The 22,400-nt window shown below is 50.1% G+C and overlaps 1 protein-coding gene across 3 annotated transcripts; it reads left to right on the forward strand.

Annotated features, from left to right (window-relative positions):
- The first annotated feature begins 1,090 nt into the window (after positions 1-1,090).
- Positions 1,091-19,681, forward strand: LOC116940658 (homeobox protein Nkx-6.2-like). 3 transcript variants are annotated; one of them, XM_032950776.2, is made up of 4 exons: positions 1,091-2,753; positions 6,628-7,195; positions 11,386-11,558; positions 15,064-19,681. In XM_032950776.2, the coding sequence occupies exons 1-4, from the start codon at positions 2,661-2,663 to the stop codon at positions 15,349-15,351; spliced, it is 1,122 nt and encodes a 373-aa protein (XP_032806667.1). In that variant the 5' UTR covers positions 1,091-2,660; the 3' UTR covers positions 15,352-19,681. The 3 variants fall into 3 exon arrangements, with proteins under 3 accessions (XP_032806667.1, XP_032806668.1, XP_032806669.1); XM_032950777.2 differs by having other exon boundaries at positions 1,098-2,753; positions 11,398-11,558; XM_032950778.2 differs by lacking the exon at positions 1,091-2,753 and having other exon boundaries at positions 6,072-7,195.
- The last annotated feature ends 2,719 nt before the right edge of the window (positions 19,682-22,400 follow it).

Genomic DNA, 22,400 nt, shown 5'->3' on the forward strand with positions numbered 1-22,400 from the left:
GGGAGGATCTATGTCCTTGTTTTTATAGACGGTTTACATGTGTTTATACGTTTATGCATGCACACTTACGTGAACACATAGAGAAAGGCAGTCAAAAGGAGAGAGTTGTCATCAACAACAGCATCATCAGCCATTATATCCATCCACTGCTGGATGAACGCCTCCCTCCCCACGCCGTGACTGAGTGCGTGATACTAACCGTGCGAACGCATTGATACGCATTGTATGTAATCAACAGTGAACTCTAACCGTTTGAATGCGCTCATTATGTTACGTTAAGCAAATCACGCGCGGAACAATGACTACAACGGAGCACGTTTAGCGTTTAGTCGGTAGCACAGTTCCAGTTCGTTATTTCGTTTCAAATCCTATTTTCACTCACCGCCTCCTCCTCCTCCTCCTCATCATCACTCCGCGTGCCTTAGCGTCGACGTTGTGTGCGCGCACAAGACTCGCGAATGAAACGTGCGCCACTCTCTTCTGCGCGGTAAACGGCAACGCCAATGTCGAGGTCTGATCGCCACGGCGAGAGGGGGCTTCAAGAGAGAAGAGAGAGAGAGTTGGTGTGGTTTTGCTGTGCCTCACTTGAAGGAGCGCAGTCTAGGGTGGTTTAAGATTACGGTCCACAATTTGCGTCGCATGGCTTGTGTCTTTAATTTCCCATTCACGACGGAGCCGTGCGCACACTGTATACAAAGACAAAGATCCCCCGTATAGTCTGAACAGACTTGTTGGGGCAAGTGCTGTTAGTGAGCACCCACGAAGACCGGCACAGCACACGAGGGGGTGGGTGGCCAGCACCACGCCGGGCCACCTTAGTCTCCCCAGTGGCGAAATTTACGCATCGCACCAGGTACTGATTTGAGGCTGAGTCGATCTAGGGGAGGCCCAGGACCGGTTAAGACAATCGTCACCGGTGTTGGCCGTGAGCGGGAAATCGAACTCGGGTCGCCGTGTTCGTAGCGCAGTGCTCCAACCACTACACCACCGCTCCCCACACACTATATACACCACACTATATACACCACATTATAAACGTAACATTCAACACACACACACACACACGGCGAGTACGGGTACACTTGCATACAACGCGAACACCGACACGTGTAGTATTATCTCAAGCAAAAGCCATTGATTGGCAGCGGAGTTGTTATCGGCCTTTAACAACGGCCTGATAGAGAACACGTGCACACACACACACTCGCAACGTGCATAAACGGCACACACATACGCACCACTCTGAATTGACTATTCGTCAATTTATAATCATCGTAAACAAGGCACGGTGCGCTTTCGCTAACAAAGTAATAAACGTTCGACAGTACACATTTGTACAACGTGTTAAATGTTTACAGTTTATTCACAAGAGTGCACAAGTGGATTACTTCCATCATCGTAGGGGAGGGTGCTTTATCCAGCAGTGGATCGATCATGGCTGCTGCTGACGATGAAAAATGTAAGTTTACATATACATAAATAAGCAGACACAAATGAGATAGCAATCTTACAGTTACCGGTGTTATTAACAATGTTCTATTTTATAGTTACGTGTACATGTGTTTATATATTTATTTATGCGTACATATTGTATGGCGGTGACGCGTCATCCATTTGAGGAATAGCGCTAAAATGATTGAAATAACCCAGTGTGTCGCTTTAATGAAGTCGTCCAAAGTAAAAAAAAAACATTAACATGTACATGACCACTTTGTGAAACATCCCAAACAACATTATTAATATGAACTCAACATCATCATCCTCATTGGTCATACGTGATCTAGTGATGGGTTATACCCGCAGTTATACAAAACATTAGGATGTCACATCGGCTTTCGAACACGATGGCCATTCAAAGCGTCAATTATATGCGACTCCTCAAGAAAGCCTTTTGCAGCAATTATCCAAAATACATGACCATCACCAAAAAATGAGCCTTGAGACTCAGTGCGGCCTTTCCTGCATAAACGACAAAACCACCGCCAACAATTTAAGCTGCAAAACTACGACGTAGACCCAAGAAGAAGAAGACGCTCCCGGGGACGTGGATCGAAACGTCGGATGTCGCAGCGAACAAAACGCTGTAGCGACCGGAGAGCGCCCCAAAATGTGGTGGCTGCCGCTGCTTCTGTCGGGAGCGACTCGATCCAACCCGGCACGCATCCCGCACAACGCGCGCATCGCAACACTCTCACGCCTCGCCGAGTCAGACCATTCCACCCCCCGCCGCCCCCCCCCCCCCGCAGATTAGCGCGCAACCGCACATACATCGCATGCACATCGTACCACATCGCACGCACATCGCACGCACATCGTACCACATCGCACGCACATCGCACGCACGTCGCCCGCACATCGTACCACATCGCACGCACATCGTACCACATCGCATGCACATCGTACCACTCTCATCCTTTGCACTCCGTTTGACGGGCGTTTTTTTTTTGCGGGTGGGGGAAATTATTTTAAATATTTACCAACAACGAGCGAATCTACGGCGTCTCATCTATCAACAACGACAACAACAACACGATAATAACATCAGCAAAAAAATCGGAGATACCAAACTTAAAGAAAAAAAACACACAAGCAGAGACCAAGAACCGCGTTGAGTCATTGGTTATGGACACGGTGCTGTAGGCTACTTGAGAGGCGGGTTTATGTATCGGTCGCTACATCAATGGAGCGACATTGCCCACACACACACCGATGCCTCTGCCGTTCCCTCGACTCCTGCACCAAACATCTGGCAGGTTTGACAAGCGATATATTTCTACGTCTCTCCACTCACTCCCTGCATCTCTACCCCTTCTATGATCTCTCCCACCGGACCCCACCTAGGCTCCCTGTGTACCCCCGTATCCTGTACCCCCCCCCATCCTCCCTCGGGAGCTGCGTGTACGACCCCGGGGAAGCTGTGAGCTTCCCCCGTATCGCTAAGCGCTGCGATTGAATTGGACTTAAACCTCTTGACTTTACCCTCTGCGTACTGCAGCCCAGCAGATACCGCTGTTTGTGTGTGTGATTGTCCTTTTGCATGTACGTGTGTGTATATGTCTCTGTATGCACGTGTGCCTTTGTGCGCTTTTTTACATTTGCGGTGGGGGTTGTGTGTCGTGCCGACCTTAATAGGTGCTCCCTAACAGTACTTGCCTCAAACGTCTGTTGAGACTATACGGGGGATATGTGTATTTGCGTGTACGCTTATGTTTGTATTGCTGTGAGTGTGCGTGGTTGTTCGCACGTATACGCGTATCTTTGTGTGTATGTTTATACGTGCGCGCACCTGTTTGCGAGTGTGCCCACTAACGGCACTTGCCCCAACAGTCTTTTAAAGGCAATACTGGGGATTGTTTTTGCCTTCGTCTGTGCGCGCGTATGTGTGCGTGTTAGTATGGGTATGTGTGTATGCACGTGTGTACACAAGTGTGTGTGTGTGTGTATTAAGTCGCAACAGTGTATTGCCTCTGTCAGCCGAGTTTATTTGAAACGCATGAGTGTGATCCCGGATAGGCCATACGTGGATTACAAGCTCGGTATTGCGTCATTGTGCAAAGGTTTATCATCATGATTATTATTATTATGCGAGACTCTTACTGTAAAACTATAGGCGCATTGAAGACGAATTGCATCTCGTACGACCGTTCAATTGGTTAATATATAAGTAAACAATAATAATATACATCGTATGCAGACACTTGTTGACCTACGGATTTATTGGCCGCGCGCTTCAAATCAAAAGGGGCGAGCGATGGCTCGGTGGTTAGCGGACTGCGCTTTGCATTTCGGCCACCTGTGTTCGATTCCAGCCGCTTTCCAGCTCCCCACCTCCACCAGCATCCCTCATTCACCAACCCGCACTTTGCCAGCGTGGTGAAGTATGGTCAAACAACCCCCATAATCGACAGCAGTGTGTGGGGGAGTCCTTCATCCAGGGGTGCGTTGGCAGAAGGCTGTCCAATCATATTGCGTTTACATGGCTAGAGTCACCGTGGTTCTCTTAGGGCAGATGGTCGCGTGTGGGTGCCAGGGCGACGAGATGTTCACTACCTCGCCTGGTGTACAGGAGTTCTCGGGTTCAATCCCGACCCTGACGCCTGCTGCTGTATATTTGGAGTTTGCATCTTCTGCCCGTGGTCGTGTGGATTTTTTTTTTATCTGGGTCCACCGGGTTTTCCCTCCACATTTAGAAACACTCATTTAGATCATTTGGCTGCTATCAATTTACACGTGACAAGCCACTTCGTTGATATATCATTTGTGGCCAGGTCGCTTCTCAAAAACATAGCTACAGATCTCGTTGAGCCTTACCTGGTAAACATAAAAACAGTTTAGTTTAGGGCGGAGGCAATTGTGTTGCATCTAAATTTCATGACATTCTAGCGTGGCACGCACGCTTGTCCTTGATGTTCTAGTTTACCCAACACTCGCAGCAAGCGCACGGCTGCAGTACGGACTCCGGGAAAAAAAAAAAAAACATTCCAAACAAATACACGTACGACCTACGCGTTATATATGTATACTGGTGTTGCCTACGCAATTGCAATCGTGATTGTCACCTCTGTGCCAGTTCACTGCTGGATGAAGGCTTCCCACGCGCTGTCGCTCATGGGAGGAGGAGGAGGGGGGGGGTGTAACCGCACCTGGTCAGTGATGGGGAGAGGGTCGGTGAGCCCGAGACTGATTCAGACATTACTCGCCACCGACGCTAACCGTAGCCTGGAATCAAACTCAGGTTTCCCGGTTCAAATATCTACATCATAAGTATATATCTACAAAGACGCCCTTATACATACATATATCTGTGGCGTTTATAGAGTAAGCCAATAGGGAACGTTTATACGAACAAAACAAACTTCAAAACGTCCAAGAATTGCAGAAACAGTTGGCACAATGCAGATATATCACGGGCAGGCGGGATATGTGCTCAGCAATTCACGTGTAAACCCAGCAAATAATTGCAAAGTTTATCACAGGTGTGTTCGCATTACTGCATTCACGTTAGTATATGCATATGGACACATGCACGTGGCACACAATAATATATATTCACATACCAGCAAATGCAAACACCCCCCATACAGGCTTTTTACAGACTGTTGGGGCAAGTGCTGTTAGTGAGCGCCTGTTAATAAACCACTTGGTCACCTTTGTCTCCCCAGGGCTGGTGTTTCATACATGCAGCACTAGGTACCCATTTGAGTATGAATCGACCTACGGAGAGCCCAGGACTGGTTCAGATAACCATCACTATTGTCCGTGAGCTGACATCGAATTCGGGTAGCCGGGTTCTTAGCGCAGTGCGCTAATCGCGACACTACCACCCGCATACATTCACGTACATAGACACGCGTTGACCTGCAGTGCACACGTATACATATACCTACAGATAAATGCATACTCACGTATATAACCATGGGCAGTGGCAACTAGTAATACATTTGTGCTCTACTTCAATGACGAGATCTCTGTATACATGCAGGATGTGCAAAGTGTCTACACACGCGATTCTGTATCGTGGCGTACAATATCACAGGGGATACTAAAATTCGATAAATCGCCGCTTCCATCGAGATCCTGATGGCACGTTCATAATGACGTTTTTTTTTTTTAAACAGTAATTCATAGGCGAGGCTCAATACCCCTCCTGCCCAGGAGGATCTTGCTCGGGTTCAGTTTGGCCAGTTCCTTTACGATGCGTTACATCACAATATTCAGAATCAAAACTGCCCAGACCCGTCGAATATTATTTGACTTTTTCCCGAGCCAACGTTGTTTCCAGCATCACTTGTTCGTACCAAACAAGGCCCACCCTGACGCGGCTTCGGCTTCTCTGGACATCATCGGCAGTAGCAGCAGCAGCAGCACTTCGCTGCTCGACAACTTACAGCCGGCTACAATGCAGGGTGGTGCCACGAACCCCTCGTGTTGTCCGGGCGGCCTTCGAGCATGCAAATGCGCATCGAGGCATCAACTGAACACACACAGCGGTGGAGGCGAGTCGGGCGGGGGGCGGGGGCTGGAGGGGGGGGGGCAGAGGATAGGGGGGGGGGTAGTCGAGGAGGGAGGCGGAGAAAGGAGGAAGGGGTGAGGAAGGGATACTCCATCGGCAGCGTCGGCCAATGGGAGGCGGTCTCGGCGGGCTCCAGCCGCCTTTATCACGGGCTCGCATCTCAAACAAGGCGGCCTCTCGCACTCAAACTTAACGCGCGTCGCCTCGAGGCTGCTGCCGCCGCTGCTGCTACCGCCGCGAACAACAAAAACAACGCAGTGCCCGGCACGCCGCACTCCGCGCGAACCCCACTGCAACGGGGCCCCGCGTCCTCCCGAGCGCCTCCATCTCTCTGCCTAACTCTCTCCGCGTCTCTCTCTCTCTCTACAACATCTCTGTCCGCCTCTCTCGCCCTCCCACCCCCTCCCCGTACACACCCCTCCCCACCTCCAACCCCTTCTTCCCCTCTCGTCTCGCCTCTCGTTTGGAGCTCTCTCTCTCTCACTCACTTTGTAAAAGAGCACTTTTCTGTCTGCCCCCCTCCGCTCCCGCTCGCTCTCCCGCTCGCTCTCCCTCTCTCCCACTCTCTCTCTCTCGCTCGCTGTCCTCCTCTCGTCCCTGCTGCCGAGTGCCAGTGCTCGTCGTCGACCGCTCCGCACGGACCGGCTGTAATGTTAGCCGTCGGGCATATGGATGCTACGAACCGGCAGAGCGCTTTCGTCCTCAGCAGCCCTCCTCTGGCAGCCCTGCACAGCATGACCGAGATGAAGGCGCCCCTGTACCAGTACGCGATGCAGAACTCGCACTCGGCCGGCTTCAAGACTCACTCGGCCGCGGGACTCACCGGACTCAGCTCGCAGCTGGCCGCGGCTGCAGCCGCCGCAGCGGCCGCGACACCGCACGGCATCAACGACATCCTGGGGCGGCCCTCGATGCATTGCGCCGGCGGCGTGGGGCCGGGGCTGCTGTCGGCCGGGCTCACCAGGGGCCTCGGGGGCATCGGGGCTAACCCGGGGGCCGCCTCGGCGGGCGTCTACTTCGGCCACGGCGCCGCGGCGGCCGCTCACGCAGCCGCGGCCGCTCACGCCGCCGCCGGCCGTTACCCGAAGCCACTGGCCGAGCTGCCGGGCCGCCCGCCCATCTTCTGGCCGGGACTCATGCAGACGTCGCCGTGGAGAGACGCGCGCCTCGGCTGCTCCCCGAGTGAGTGAGCTCGGGTCCGAGCGAGGCGCGCGTGATCACACGGCGGTGTTGGTCGCGATGCGCAAGCGGTGCTCTCGTTTGGCGTTTTTTTTTTTGTCGTTGACGTCTCGTTGTAACGCCCAGCGGTGCAGGCAGGGGGGTCGTGATGCGCGCCGTTGTTCACGTGTGAGGTTTGCGCGTGACAATTGAGCGGAGCGCAAGCACGGAAGGAGAATTGTCCGTCCGAGTCTTGGGGCGAGGAGATGACTTGCGTGCGGCCGTGAGCCGCGCGTTGCGAGTGCTGTCGTGCTGTCGGTGCAATTAGCGCCCGAGTTTAGATTGTCAACTCTACAAGGCTCTGGCTTTTGCTCGGGTTTTGCTCTTTAAGTTTCACGGCGACTTTAATACGCGGCGGATTGAACGTGTTCACGAGCAATTAAACGCGAGCAGAAATAGCACGTGAAATGAGCGTGGGACGCGTTCTTGGCATGCAAGTTTCTGCTGACAAATACGCAGTTAATAATAAGTAAAGACGCGAGTCAATCATTGTCGGTTTCACGAATATACAAGCACGCGGCATTCACTTGGAGCGATTTCAAATGAAACATCGAATCAATACGACAATTTAATGAACTCGTACAAATGTAAGTTTCGACTACACGCGCGCGTATACCGTGCCTAAGAAATCGTCGTCGCTATAAAATAACCATGACGACTGTCGCTTCCCGTCCAGTGTTGGTCGCGCAAATAAGTTCACGAAATTTGTCGTTTTTAATCGACGACTGGTTTCGCTGTCGTTGTATTTTTTTTATTTACATTCTAGTTTTGTCCGCGTAAAGAGACAGTCTCCTGTAGCGGCGGCGACGTAGCTTAATGCAGAACACATTCTGAACGTCACAATTTGAAATCTCGAGTTTGTGTGGATAGTTTTGTTTTAAAATGTATTCGTTTTTGTTTCCACGGAAGTTTTTTTTTTCTTTTCTTCTAAGGACATATTTGAACATTGCCAGAAGTACATATTTGGGATATTCGCAGAACGCCGTCGGCAGGTGGATTGCAATGACGACACAGCTCCACTCGTCCGAGAGACATCACCGCTTGACACCCACAGAATTTACCTCGCACTCAAACTCGACCTTTAACATATTGTGGGTGAATGAATTAATAATCCCTCGTTATAATTTGATTGTTTTACACCTTTTTGAGATATATATTAGTAATGAAGCTCGCTCGCTGTTGTAATTCACACTTGTAGATTTGGCATTTGTACATTTAAATGTATTCTCACGAAGGTGGCTTTTGTGGTTTTCTTTTTGTTAAAGCCATAGATGCAATAATTAGCCAACCATGTTAAATAATGGCATCGCATGTTCAACGCACGCGTATACACGCAAATATATTTATTTGAACAAGACCACGCGTTTCAATTGCAAGTACGATAGCAAATTCCCAGTTGACCCGTTAGAGTAATGGGATTGCAGATTATCTTGAAGGAAAACACGTTTAATATTTGACAGAGGAGGTGTTAGAACGTACGTGTAAGCGCGTGTAGATGGCCCGATAGCCGCGGGCGGTCCGTTCAGACTGCGGCTCGGGGTTAAACGCTCACAGCACGAGGCAAGCGAGCGAGAGGTGGTGTCAGTCCTCGTGTCAATTTCCGACGAGCTCCAATCACCATAACGATGTAATCACATTCTACATTTGCGTAATAGTTGCCATTTGAAATTGTTGCCCGTCCCCTTTTCTTGTTTTGAGGAAAACATTTTACACGGAGACCCGTGCGGTGAGAATCGTGTATCCGTCATTACATACACACTTACACACACACACACTTAAACACACATACACACACACATACACGTATACACACATACACACGCGCGCGCGCGCAATACAATAGGTATCCTATACTACCTGGAAGACACTACGTAGATACATACACACAAACACAAAATGTAAATACATACACACGTATATACATACATACACACACACGTACAGATGTAACCTTTAAATTTTAATAGTATGATCGACGCCGCTTCAAAGAACTACGTATACATTTATGCATACAAAGACAAATACCATCCGTTTAGTCTTAGAGCAGGTGCTGTTCACACACACATATATACGCATACTTTCACACATACATAGCATGATAATCTTTACGTGTTTGAAGCCACTCAGAGACACAGGGTTATTATTTACACACCAAAACTCACGTGCAAGCATACACGCAAGGTGATAACTGTCAGCATAAAATTACGTGAGGATGCTTATGCACTTTATTTTCAGAATGTACACATAGACACACACACAGATAGACACAAAGATCCCCCGTATAGCCTGTAACAGACTGTTGGGGCAAGTGCTGTTAGCGAGCACCTATGAAGGCCATAACGGCACACGAGGGCTGGGTTGCCAGCACCACGCCTGGCCGCCTTTGTCTCCCCAGTGGCGATGTTTACATACCACACCAGATACTCATTTGAGGCTGAGTCGACCTAGGGGAGGCCCAGGACCGGTTCAGATAATCGTCACTGATTTTGGCCGTGAGCGGGAATAGAACTCGAGTCGCCAGGTTCGTAACGCAGCGCGCTAACCGCTACACCACCGCTCCCCACACACACATTGACACACAAACATATAAACACACAAACATATAGACACACACACATATAGACACACACACATAGACACACACACATAGACACACACACACATAGACACACACACACATAGACACACAAACATATAAACACAAACATATAAACACACACACACATATACACACACACACATAGACACACACATATAGATACGCACACACATAGACACACACGTATAGACACACACACACATAGACACACACACATATAGACACACACACATATAGACACACACACACATAGACACACAAACATATAAACACAAACATATAAACACACACACACATATACACACACACACATAGACACACACATATAGATACGCACACACATAGACACACACGTATAGACACACACACACATAGACACACACACATATAGACACACACACATATAGACACACACACATAGACACACACACACATAGACACACACATATATAGACGCACACACACACAGCATGAGAATAACACTAAAACATAACATGAGCTCGCTCCTACACACATTGCCGTACATTTATATGGATTTATACAGAGTATTCCCCCACGTAGCCTTTAACAGGCTGTTACGGCAAGTGCAGTTAGCGAGCACCTATTAAGGCTGTAACCGCGCACGAGGGGGATAGTGGGGGCCGAGACCGCGCCCAGCCATCGTTCTCTCTCCCCAATGATGTTTACACGCCGCTTCATGCACTCGTTTAAGGCTGAGTCGACCCACGAGACGTCCACCCAACAAATATTCGCCGCCGTTTGTTATTGGTCGTGAGTGGGAATGGAACGCGGGTGGTCGGGTTCGTTGCGTAGTGCGCTGAGCACTACACTGTCGCTCCCCACGTGCATTTATACAAAGATCCCCCGCGTAGCCTTAACAGACTTTTGCGGCAAGTGCTGTTAGCGAGCACCTATGAAGGCCGGCACTGTGGCACACGCAGGGGGCGGGTGGCCAACGCGACGCCCGGTCGCCTTTGTCTCCCCGAGTGCCGACGCCTACACGCCGCATCGGGCACTCATTTTACGGCTGAGTCAACATAGGCGAGGCTCAAGACCCGTGCAAATATTTGCCACTGTTACGTTGGTCGTGAGCAGGAATCGAACTCGGGGTGGGCGGGTTCGTAGTGCAGTGCGCTGGCCATTTATTTTATACGGCCACGAACACACGCGTCACCACAGCGTACGTAACGCGTGCCATGCACGTGGTGTTATTAGGTAGAACAGCCGTCTTAGGATAACGCCAAGAGCACCCTCATCGGAATCGCTGCTCCTGTGGATAGACCCACAATGCCCACGGTGTGACCGGCCACCAAACCGACTCAAACGCAGCGGCCCCGAGCCACGAAGTCCGTGCAAATGTCGTGGGGAATATTTGGAGATGCGAGACGCGGAGTGACGGTTTCTCAGCCTAACGCAAATCGGCGCGCTCCCCGTCTCCCTTCCTTCTCCTCTTCCTCCTCCTCCTCCCCGACATCCTCGATCCCTCAACCTCCCCATCCTCCCCCCCCCCCACTCCCCTCCCCTTGCGTTTGTGTTCTCGTGCGTGTGCGTGCAGCGTCCGGCGCAGTGGTTCTTGACAAGGATGGGAAGCGAAAGCACACGAGGCCGACCTTCTCGGGCCAGCAGATCTTCGCGCTGGAGAAGACCTTCGAGCAGACCAAGTACCTGGCGGGTCCCGAGCGCGCCAGACTCGCCTACTCGCTGGGAATGACGGAGAGTCAGGTTAAGGTGAGAGAGACGGAGGGAGTGGGGGGGGGGGGGCAACGTGGCAGTGCAGGTAGGCGGTAGAGATGGTTGTGGTGGTAGTGATGATGATGATGATGAGTAGGAGAGTGCATGGACGAGAGGTGTATATACGGCAGTGTGGAGACTTGGAGATCGAGGGATGTCTTGTACGTTCACCCAGACAGGTTACACAGCACAGCGAGGATGCAGATGGATGTCGCACGATGCTTTACGTGGAACCGCGCGTAATTGACACCGATTCAAAATGACACCCTCCTGGTCAATCCACTGCTAGATGACGGCCTTCCCACGCACGTCGTGTCGGTTATGGGGGAGTCAATTGACTATACTTCACCACGCTGGTCCAGTACACATTAGCCATGAGGGTTAATGACCGGTCAGTCGGATATGACTCGACCGCTGACCGTTAGCCGTCGCTGCGAATCGAACTCACGTTGCGGCGTTCAACAATGCAGTTGCGCCAAACCCCTTTGCAATTCACGTGATCGTTGTGATGTATGGGGACGCACAACCCGTGCTCGAATGATCACCGTTTGCTCTAACACGCCTTGTTATGCACGCAAGAGAAACTTAAACGCTGTGCTTTATCGGAGTCGAGTGTTAATAACCCGCTGTTCTTGCGCGAAACGCCACACCCGTGGTAATAACGCACGTGGCGCTGTGCAGAATGCCATAACTCGAGGCCGTCCATGATTTTTGCAAAATTAGCAGTTAATTTCCGCGGCGTATAAATCGTATTGAATTGCAGTAATTATTTTCTTTAATGTTTTTTGTTCGGTACCCATCCCCCAGCCCATAATTAGTGTGTGACTATATATCAGTGTTATATTTGTGTGGGTGCATGTGTGTGTGCATGGGGCGTACATGGATTTAAGTAATGAATACATCTTTGTCCTCCGGGGTTACAAACTGCACACTCCACTACCCACCGGGGAATTAGGGTCATTTAATACAAACAATGTGGCTCGTATATTCGCCAATTTGTTAACGTGCGATCATATTTATAAATGCATTTAAAAAAAAATAACGCATTTTGTTTGCGGACCATTCATTCCAAATTCATATTTAGCGCAGGCCCAAGTCGTAATAATTACTCTGACGGCACGGAGTAAGCTGAATCTCATGGCCAGCGTGTCCCGGGTCTAATTGAAAACCCTGCTTTTTGTGAGGCTGGATTGTTTGTTTTGCGAAAATTTTTGGGAGAATTTCTACCACCATGCAGTGTGATCAAATAACCCCTACGACGCATTTGTACTTGCACGCTATATTAAGAAGGGTCATTACCCGAATCGTAGAATAGTATGCATATATATTTTATTGTAATACTACACTGTTATTTACGAATGTATTACGTGGGGAGGCCCTCATCCAGCAGTGGCGCGATTATATGCGTGTACGTGTGAATCCGACGCGCTAGTCTAGTAGATGACATTAATTGAATACAACTGCATTTCCCCTCTGATCATCTGATACTGATATCGCAGTCACTTGGGAATTTAAATTTACGTTTGAATATTTTATTGGGTGTCTTTGTAACGTGTGTGTATGTTTCGAGAAAAAAATATATATATAAAATTGCGTGTTTCATCATCCTTAAAACCAAACTCATTATGCGCGGTCGTATAGACCCGATAGCCTTTTGCTCAGCACATCTGTCAATAAAGTGGGATTTAACAGGCACGATTCTGCTGATGAGACTCGGAAAAGTCGAAACTGATACGAAGTTTGCTCATTCCAAAGCAGTCCTTGCGTCTTGCCAGTACTGCGCGGCGATAGACTGTACACTAATACGCGCATTTCATTACGTTGAGAGCCAGGGTCCAAGCAGTGAAATCGGTTCTTGCGGCAGATAGCTCCCCACGTGGATTGTTACATCGCACGAGGACTGTGAGAGATGATGACGGCTTGCGGGGGGGAGGGGAGCGGGGCGGGAGGCCTTCATCCAGCGGTGGATTGATCATGGCTGATGATAACGCTTATTTATCGAGTCGTTTTGCCAACTGACGTTAATGTCACTTGACAGCTTGACGTGATGCCTGCGGATTTTACGCATTTCAGCGTCGATTGCGTCTCGCTCACTTCCCTCTCTCTCTGACGGCTCACTTATTTCTCTCTGCGACGACTCACTTATCTCTCTCTATCTTCAACGACTCACTAATCTCTCTCTATCTTCAATGGCTCACTTATCTCTCTTTCTCTTCAATGACTCACTTATCTCTCTCTCTTCAATGGCTCACTTATCTCTCTTTCTCTTCAACGACTCACTTATCTCTCTCTCTTCAATGGCTCACTTATCTCTCTCTATCTTCAATGACTCACTTATCTCTCTCTATCTTCAATGGCTCACTTATCTCTCTCTATCTTCAATGGCTAACTTATCTCTCTCTATCTTCAATGACTCACTTATCTCTCTTTCTCTTCAGTGACTCACTTATCTCTCTCTATCTTCAACGACTCACTTATCTCTCTCTTCAATGACTCATTTATCTCTCTTTCTCTTCAACGGCTCACTTATCTCTCTCTTTCTCTCTTCAATGGCGCACTTATCTCTCTTTCTCTTCAATGGCTCACTTATCTCTCTCTTTCTTCAATGACTCACGTATCTCTCTATCTTAAATGGCTCACTTATCTCTCTCTCTTCAATGACTCACTTATCTCTTTCTCTTCAATGACTCACTTATCTCTCTCTCTTCAATGGCTCACTTATCTCTCTTTCTCTTCAATGACTCATTTATCTCTCTTTATCTTCAATGGCTCACTTATCTGTCTATCTCTTCAATGACTCACTTATTTCTCTTTCTCTTCAATGGCTCACCTATCTCTCTCTCTTCAATGACTCACTTATCTCTCTATCTTCAATGGCTCACTTATCTCTCTCTTCAATGACTCACTTATCTCTTTCTCTTCAATGACTCACTTATCTCCTCTCTCTTCAATGGCTCACTTATCTCTCTTTCTCTTCAATGACTCACTTATCTCTATTTATCTTCAATGGCTCACTTATCTCTCTCTATCTTCAATGGCTCACTTATCTCTCGTTCTCTTCAATGACTCACTTATCTCTCTTTATCTTCAATGGCTCACTTATCTATCTTTATCTTCAATGACTCACTTATCTCTCTCTATCTTCAATGGCTCACTTATCTCTCTCTCTTCAATGACTCACGTATCTCTCTATCTTCAATGACTCACTTATCTCTCTATCTCTTCAATGGCTCACTTATTTATCTTTCTCTTCAACGACTCACTTATCTCTTCTCTCTCTCTCCGATGGCTCACTTATTTCTCTTTCTCTTCAATGGCTCACTTATCTCTCTCTCCGACGACTCACTTATCTCTCTTTCTCTTCAATGGCTCACTTATCTCTCTCTTCAATGGCTCACTTATCTTTCTCTCTCCGACGACTCACTCCTCTCACTCCCCTCCTTAACTCTCGCGTTCTCTCCCACCCCCCCACCCCCACCCTCCGCCCCCCCCCGTCTCGCAGGTCTGGTTCCAGAACCGTCGCACCAAGTGGCGGAAGAAGCACGCGGCCGAGATGGCCACCGCCAAGAAGAAGCAGGACTCTGAGACGGAGCGTCTCAAGGAGACGTCGGAGAACGACGAGGAGGAGGACGATGACGAGTACAACAAGCCGCTCGACCCCAACTCGGACGACGAGAAGATCAGCCAGCTGCTCAAGAAGCACAAACCGGGCTTGGCCGTCGGTCTCCAACAACAACAACAGCAGCAGCAGCAACATCATCTGGGTAGCCCAGACCACGAGCGGCCATGAAGAGGGAGAGAGATGACTGGGGGGGTGGTTGGGGGAGATGGGTGGATGGATTTGTTGGAGGGAGAGAGGACCAATCTTGCACCCTCCCTCCCCTCTGGTGCCCCCCATCCCCAGAGACCCCACGCGATGTGAAGACTCCCCCCCCCCCCATCACTTCGGGGTGTAGGGAATTATTGGCTAAATGCGTGGTACCTTCGCTTGGCAACGAGAGCAACGATGGACATGCACACGACGTGTTGATGTCCACGTGGTCGGACGAAAATGTGTATATATTGTTTTTTTTGTATCTATATATATAGCGCTAAGTTATGAAGAGACAAACGAAAACTAAAGACTCATCAGCGATTACTACGATTATGATGATGATGATGATTATATATACCTACGCAGAATGATACGCGAGTATTTTGGTGGGTGGGTGCGGGAGAGGAGAGGAGGGTGGGGGGGGTGCTGCTTAAGTGATGCAGGGAGATGACTTTGTGGAGTTGGGATTTTTTGATAGGCGGCATCCTCCCCTCTCGACCCCCGTCCCGTTGCCCACGCAGCGTGAATGTACATAGCGCTTGAGTGTATTTAATAAACACTGCTAATGTATAATATATTGAAGAGCGGCATCGCGTATATATGTATGTATATGTACTACACAGCACTGAGATGCACAGCACTGACTTATTAGCGATTGACGAGGTTGGGTGCTTTTGGTTCTTCTTCTCGTCCTGAAAAATCCGACGGGGTTTTTTGTTTGTTTGTTTGTTTGTTATGGGAAGGAACTCCAAAGTTGGACGTTGAGTAGAAGAGACGGATGGATCAAATACGGTCCTCTGGACGACTTGTTATTCTGCCGCTACAAAAGAACTAACCGAGAAATCAACACAAGGGATGGGAGCGCACGGACGGGGCAGCCTAGTCTCTCGTCTAGACGCGATCATTGGTGACAACGGCGATGATGATGGTGGTGGGAACGACAATAATGATGATGATGATTATTGACCATCGAACCTCGATGGTGACTCCGGCGAGTTCCCGGACCGCGACTCGACTCGGACTCTTATCGCCGTCTCGGCGTTCTTCACACTCCGCAGCCCCTTACCTCCCCCCGTTCGTGAACGTTGTTTCTGAATGTGTTGTCAGTCCCGTGCTGTCCATAGGCCTCTCTCTCTCTCTATTCGGTGTAGACTCCGTGTTCGTAGCAGCTCAAATCCCGCTCGGAAATTCAAGAGTAAAATAGAGTAAGGGTATTTTATTTTTTGTTATTTTGTTCGGGTGGGCGGGCGGGCGGGCCAGTGGTGGTAGCTGATGCCCCGCGTCTTACATCCTCTTTGGGTGTTTTTTTGCATGGCTCGTTCGACGGCACCACCACCTCCTCCTCCTCCTCCTCCACCTCCTCGGTCCACCTCCTCGGTCCACCCGCCGCTACACTTAACGGCTACTCACAAAACGTGACGCCCACCCCACCTCGCCGCTCCCCATCCGGCCACCCGAAACTTCAATTTCCTCTCCCACCTGCACCCCGCCCCACCTCCCCCACAACTGTTCCACCTTCACCCCTACCCCCCACCCCGGCCCTGCGCCGCTCGCTTTTCCGTGCAAGAACTCGTGGACTCACTGGCGCCGTCGTGTTCGTGTGTGTTTGTCAGTGTCGCGTGTTTAATGGAAATAACTAAGGTAATTGCCGCGTGTTCGTGATCCGAATAAAATATTATAATTTAAAAAAAGAAGAGGAACGGAAACTTTGGCACAGTTGGTTTGGTTTCGCGATGCCTCGTGTTGTTGTCTCGTTATTTTGATTTCTTTGGGAAAAAAACCTTCCGGGCCCGCCCGGACCCCGACGTCAGCTGTTCCTGGGGAAGTTGTACGTACAACGTGAAATCAATTGAGGATACAATCACTGCGCAGGGTGTGGCACGTGGAGCGAAACGTCGAACATCGTGCCGAACGCATCGGAGAGGGTGTCAAATTTCGCCAAGTAGTATTTTAAATTCGACGCGATGTATTTTTATTAATTTCCTCTCGGAACGTTCACAGCGACTTGTCGTCATCGCAAATGTAAAACCAAATGAACCAATCGACGTTCAAATCTAAACTCACTGTGTAACACGTGCTAAATTAATTGCGCAAAACGCTCGGAGCGCTGAACGCGCTTCCTTAGGCGCCCGCTTGTGTGCATGTATGTAGAACTTCTTTAGCGCCGTACGTAGCCAACCGCTTCGATAAAATGCGGTGACGGCTCACTTTTATTTTTGTTTTAAAATCCCGAGTCGCGGCATATCATTAGGTGCGGACATCAATTCCGGACCTCCTCGCAGCCGTCGCCGCTCGTCTGACACCGTGAATGCGGCGCGCGCGCGCTCGCGGTGTCAACGCGCCGTGGGAAGGTTCCAGGAGGAGAACATTTCACTTAATCATCGTAATAACCGACAGTATATCTTCTCTGCCCGAGGCCACGCGACTTCGACCCCCCCCCCCCCCCCCACACACACTAACACACTAACACACATACACACATACACACTAACACACTAACACACATACACACTCGCCCCCTCGTCGCAGCTCCTCCAACCCACGACCCCCAGCGGCAGCAGCTCTCAGCTCCACACCCCCGCTCTATACCACCGCCACCCCACAGTACCCCCCCCCTTCGCCCCCGCTGACCCCCCATCCCCTTACCTCCGCCCTTATCCCCCGCGCCCTCCACTCCACAAGGTCAGATCACTCCGATCACACGTACGCCGCCCATCACAGACTTCAATGCCGAAGCTGTTTACGGTGGTTCAGTTCGGCTTAAATATTAACTTCACGCGATCGATGCACGAGATGAGGAACGAGGGACTGATTGAACGGGAGAGTCGTCGCAATGACGAGACGACCGACAAACCACGAGCTTCTTCCTTTGCGTTGAGCGCGGCGCAAATCTGTGCAGATCGAGAAAGAGCAGAGCTTTTTTATTATTGTTGTTGTTGTTGTTGTTAAGGTCGGAGTTCGACGTCGCATCTACGGTGCGGGGCTGACTCGCGAACAACGAAAACACCGACGGCTCGCTGGGCAAAATCCGGCACGCGCGCGCGGAAGCTCAAGAATAACTTCCAAGAGGAACTTTCTGAACAATCCTCGGGACTCGCTGATAACAATCGCGAGGACGCGCGCGGCCCTCGACCAAAGGCGCTCACTCCTCCCTCGCGGGCGACCGCCAGACTCCCTAAAAACTCCTGAAAATTCCACCTCCTCCGCTCTCGGTTGGTGGATCGCACCTCCTCGCGCATTCGCGAGGGAATTTTTTTTGTTAATGAAATAAACCCCGCGGAGCAAATATTGAACTTAATGAACGCTTGCCGAGATCACGTGGCGGACCCCCCCCCCCCCGTCCTCTTGGGACGTCACGTGACCTGACAGTCTTTTCACCACTTTATAAGTACCGACGGGAGGGTTTTCTTCATAATATATAGTGGCTCGGGAGTGAATACGACGTTTGAAAGGAAGAAGCGGCCATTGATTCACTTGTCTGGCTTTCCAGAGGGGGCGGCCCCCGGGCGATGCCGGGGGTGGGACCAAGGTGGAGGGGGGATGGAGGGAGGCAGGCATGAGTTGGGGGGTGGTGGTGGTTGCAGCGCTCCACGTTCTGAGCGTTTGGTGATGAGAGGAGCTCGCTGATTTTGCGTGCAGCCGGCGCTCTTCTGCGATGGCGTTCGGAGCGCCCGAACGCAATCCTCGTTCCCCGCCCGGCTCGCTCCGTCCGGGCTGAGCCCCGAGCGGCCAGCGCGTGCGAGCAATCGCGGTCCGGGAGAACGGCGATCGCGAAGGGGAAGGACTCTCCCGTTAAACGCTCCCGGATCATAACGCAGCAGTAGAAGTAGTCGGGGCGCGTCGTCGGAGATGACTGAAAAGCCCGGTCAACCCTCACCCTCGCGGGCGAGCCGATCTCGCAATTGAAGCGCCTACCGTGTCCGCACCTACGATGAGCGCGGTTGGCTACGTACGGTGCGAAAGAAGTTCAACGTGCATACACATTACACTCCCGTGCGATTTGGGTTATCGTCTCTCCAACAATACGTATTTCATACGCAAATAACAGTATATAGACTGTACAACATATACTCTACTGTATATATCTACATTATTACAAAACAATTACTGTACCCAGAGTATATGCTTTCGATGGATTTTATCATATACCTGTACTGTATATGTGATTTTACAATTGCACGCTGTAATTGTGATCGTGAATTAATTGTCATGCTGCCTATGGTGATTGTTTCCGGCGTTTGATTGATAAGTGCGATGGTTGCATGAGTACAGAAAGCTTCCGTACAAATACAAACTCAGCAAAGGACTGGTTATTTTTGTTATCTGTGAAACAACCGTGAAGACCACACACAGCACCTGCGCAGCACCACCACCGCCAACCCCCCTTTCCCGTTAGACACACACACACATCTCAGTACGCACCTCGATAAACATACACACACGCACGCACGTGCGTGCGCTAACTCTTCGTTTTCCCGCAGTGTTAAACTCTCGCGTGCCAAACCGCACAACGAACGACTTGCGTATGGTTTCGGCGCGAGTTACAATTCCGTTCGTTAAGCACCGCTCTGGTCAAAGGGCAACAGCGCAACGAATAATAATAATAATAATCATCATCATCATCAGCCCTGATCAATCCACTGCTGGGTGAAGTCTTCCATCCCAAATCCGCCGCGACCACCACCACCACCTCTCACCGATCCTGCCATGTAACAATCCACCTGAAGGCAATATTTATTAACTTAAAACATACTCGGGGTACTGCGACTAATCCTGTAAGCAGTTCAGTCCACGCGCTCTTCGTCCGGATCGCAGAAGGCACCGGGCAACTGCGGCTGCTGTTTCTGCTGCCGTGAGCGAGTAAGTTCCCCGGGCACGAGAAGGCGACGCTCGATTCAAAGGCGCGCAGAGAATCGAGCGTCGCTCGCTCGGTGCAGGCGGCTCGGATCAAATCACGACCCAATTACGCGCCGCTTCGGAAATCGGTTTTATTGCTGTCCGAACAATTTGCGACGGCCGTGCCGGGCCCGTATTGATCAGAGCCCCATTTAGTGCTGAGCCACGGACGGAGGGGCCGGGGAAGGCGGTGAGCGGGGTGGTCGAACGGGCTGACTGGCTGGGCGGGAGAGTCTTTTTGTAAATACGCAATTGATGATGATGGTGGTGGTAGTGACGATTATCATGGTAATGATGATGATGATGGTGGTGGTGGTGATTCACAATTTGTTTTTGTAAACGCAGTGATGTTTAGAAAAGCAGTTGCTCAAGTTGGATACCCGTCGCAGTTAGACGCACACACAGAGAGACACATGCGCACGCATTAGCACGAACAAACACACACACTTATATACAGTACAGACACAGATACTGCCCTATCGACGTATAGACTGTTGGGTCATGTGATATTAGCGAGCATCTATGAAGGCCGAAGCGGGAAAAAAGGCGGGGGGGGGGGGGTGTAGCCGGCACCACTCGCGGCCGCCTTTGTCTCCCCGGTGCCAATGCTTAAGATGCCGCACCAAATATTTATTTAAGGCGGAGTCGAGCGGTGGCGCAGTGGTTAGCGCACTGCGCTGCGAAGCCGAACCGCGTGAGTTTGATTCTCGGTGACTGCCGACAAAATAATAATTACCGTATATTCGTACACAATGCACGCGCGCGCACGCACACGCCAGATGCGTGACAGTATGAACGAATACAACTGTTGGATATCACGTGAACACGACGTAGGAGATGGATGGATATAGATTGTCTGAGAACGTTAATGGCACGGGTTGTGTAGAGATTTACGTGCCTCGTCGCGATATTGTTACACGCATCGCACACAATTTAGAATTGAAACATCTTGACGCGTTTGGGCAGCAGAAGCGATAACGCGAGAGCACAATGAGATATCGAACCGTATATCCGTGGACGCTAATTGCTCATCAATTAAAAGCGAATTCGATGCTTAAACTATTTTTTGTTATTGTCAGAACCTCCAATGAAATATTGGCCGGTTTGCTATCGCCCGGTCTCGAAAAAGTATTTACGTAAAAATATGTAAATACACCAGCAAAAAAACAAATACACTGAAAACAACTGTCTGGTGTTATGAACGGATGGGGCGTGTGTTGTTAGCGAGCACCTATTTAGGCCGAAACGGCACACAAGAGCGTAAGTGGCCAGCACCACGCCCGACTGCCTTTGTCTCCTCAGTGCTGATGTTTTACCCCACCACACCAGGTACTCGCTTTCGATCCAGGACCGGTTCGTGACCGATTTTGGGCTTGAGCGATCCAGGACCGGTTCGTGACCGATGTTGGGCTTGAGCGGGAATCGAACGCGGGTCGCTGGGTTAGTAGCGAAGTACCCTAACCCCTACATTGCCGTTCTCAACTAAACATATATATAGCATATACTCAAACATACACAGATATACAAAGATCCCCCGTATAGCCTAACAGACTGTAGGAGCAAGTGCTGTTAGCGAGCACCTATGAAGGCCTCAACGGCACACGAGGGGGGTGGGTGACCGACAACCACGCCCGGCCGCATTTGCCTCCCTAGTGGCGATGCATATTCACTACACCAGGTACTCAGTTAAGGCTGAGTCGACCTAGGGGAGGCCCAGGACCGGTTCAGACAATCGTCACTGGTGTTGGCCGTGAACGGGTTCGTAGCGCGGCGCGCTAACTGCTACACCACCACTACACACACACAAACGCCATACATACACTTCGAGACACACCGATGCATGCACACACATAGAGACACAAACACCCCACAGACACATGCACGCACGGATACGTACACTCAGACACGCGTAGACATTGTCTCACAGGTATGCATACGCACAACATATTCATAGACAATGACATAGAACCCCCGTATAAACTTATTAGACTGTTGGGGCACTCACATATTGATAACGATGTTTGCTCCCCATCTTCTTCGAATAAAATTAGTAAATGCCGAGAAAACCCCCCCATAACACACACACACATTGTGCGGGCCGGAAAACTCCATACGATTCAAACGATACA

Source organism: Petromyzon marinus, chromosome 9, assembly GCF_048934315.1.
Source record: "Petromyzon marinus isolate PM22_M1 ecotype Great Lakes invasive population chromosome 9, UKy_Petmar_22M1.pri1.0, whole genome shotgun sequence".
Classification (NCBI taxonomy): Eukaryota; Metazoa; Chordata; class Hyperoartia; order Petromyzontiformes; family Petromyzontidae; genus Petromyzon; species Petromyzon marinus.

Coding starts and splice junctions, on each gene's coding strand:
- LOC116940658 (XM_032950776.2), top strand. CDS start 2,661: ATGTATCGGTCGCTACATCAATGGAGCGACATTGCCCACACACACACC. Junction 2,754..6,627: donor CTGCACCAAACATCTGGCAG/GTTTGACAAGCG, acceptor GCCGAGTGCCAG/TGCTCGTCGTCGACCGCTCC. Junction 11,559..15,063: donor TGACGGAGAGTCAGGTTAAG/GTGAGAGAGACG, acceptor CCCGTCTCGCAG/GTCTGGTTCCAGAACCGTCG.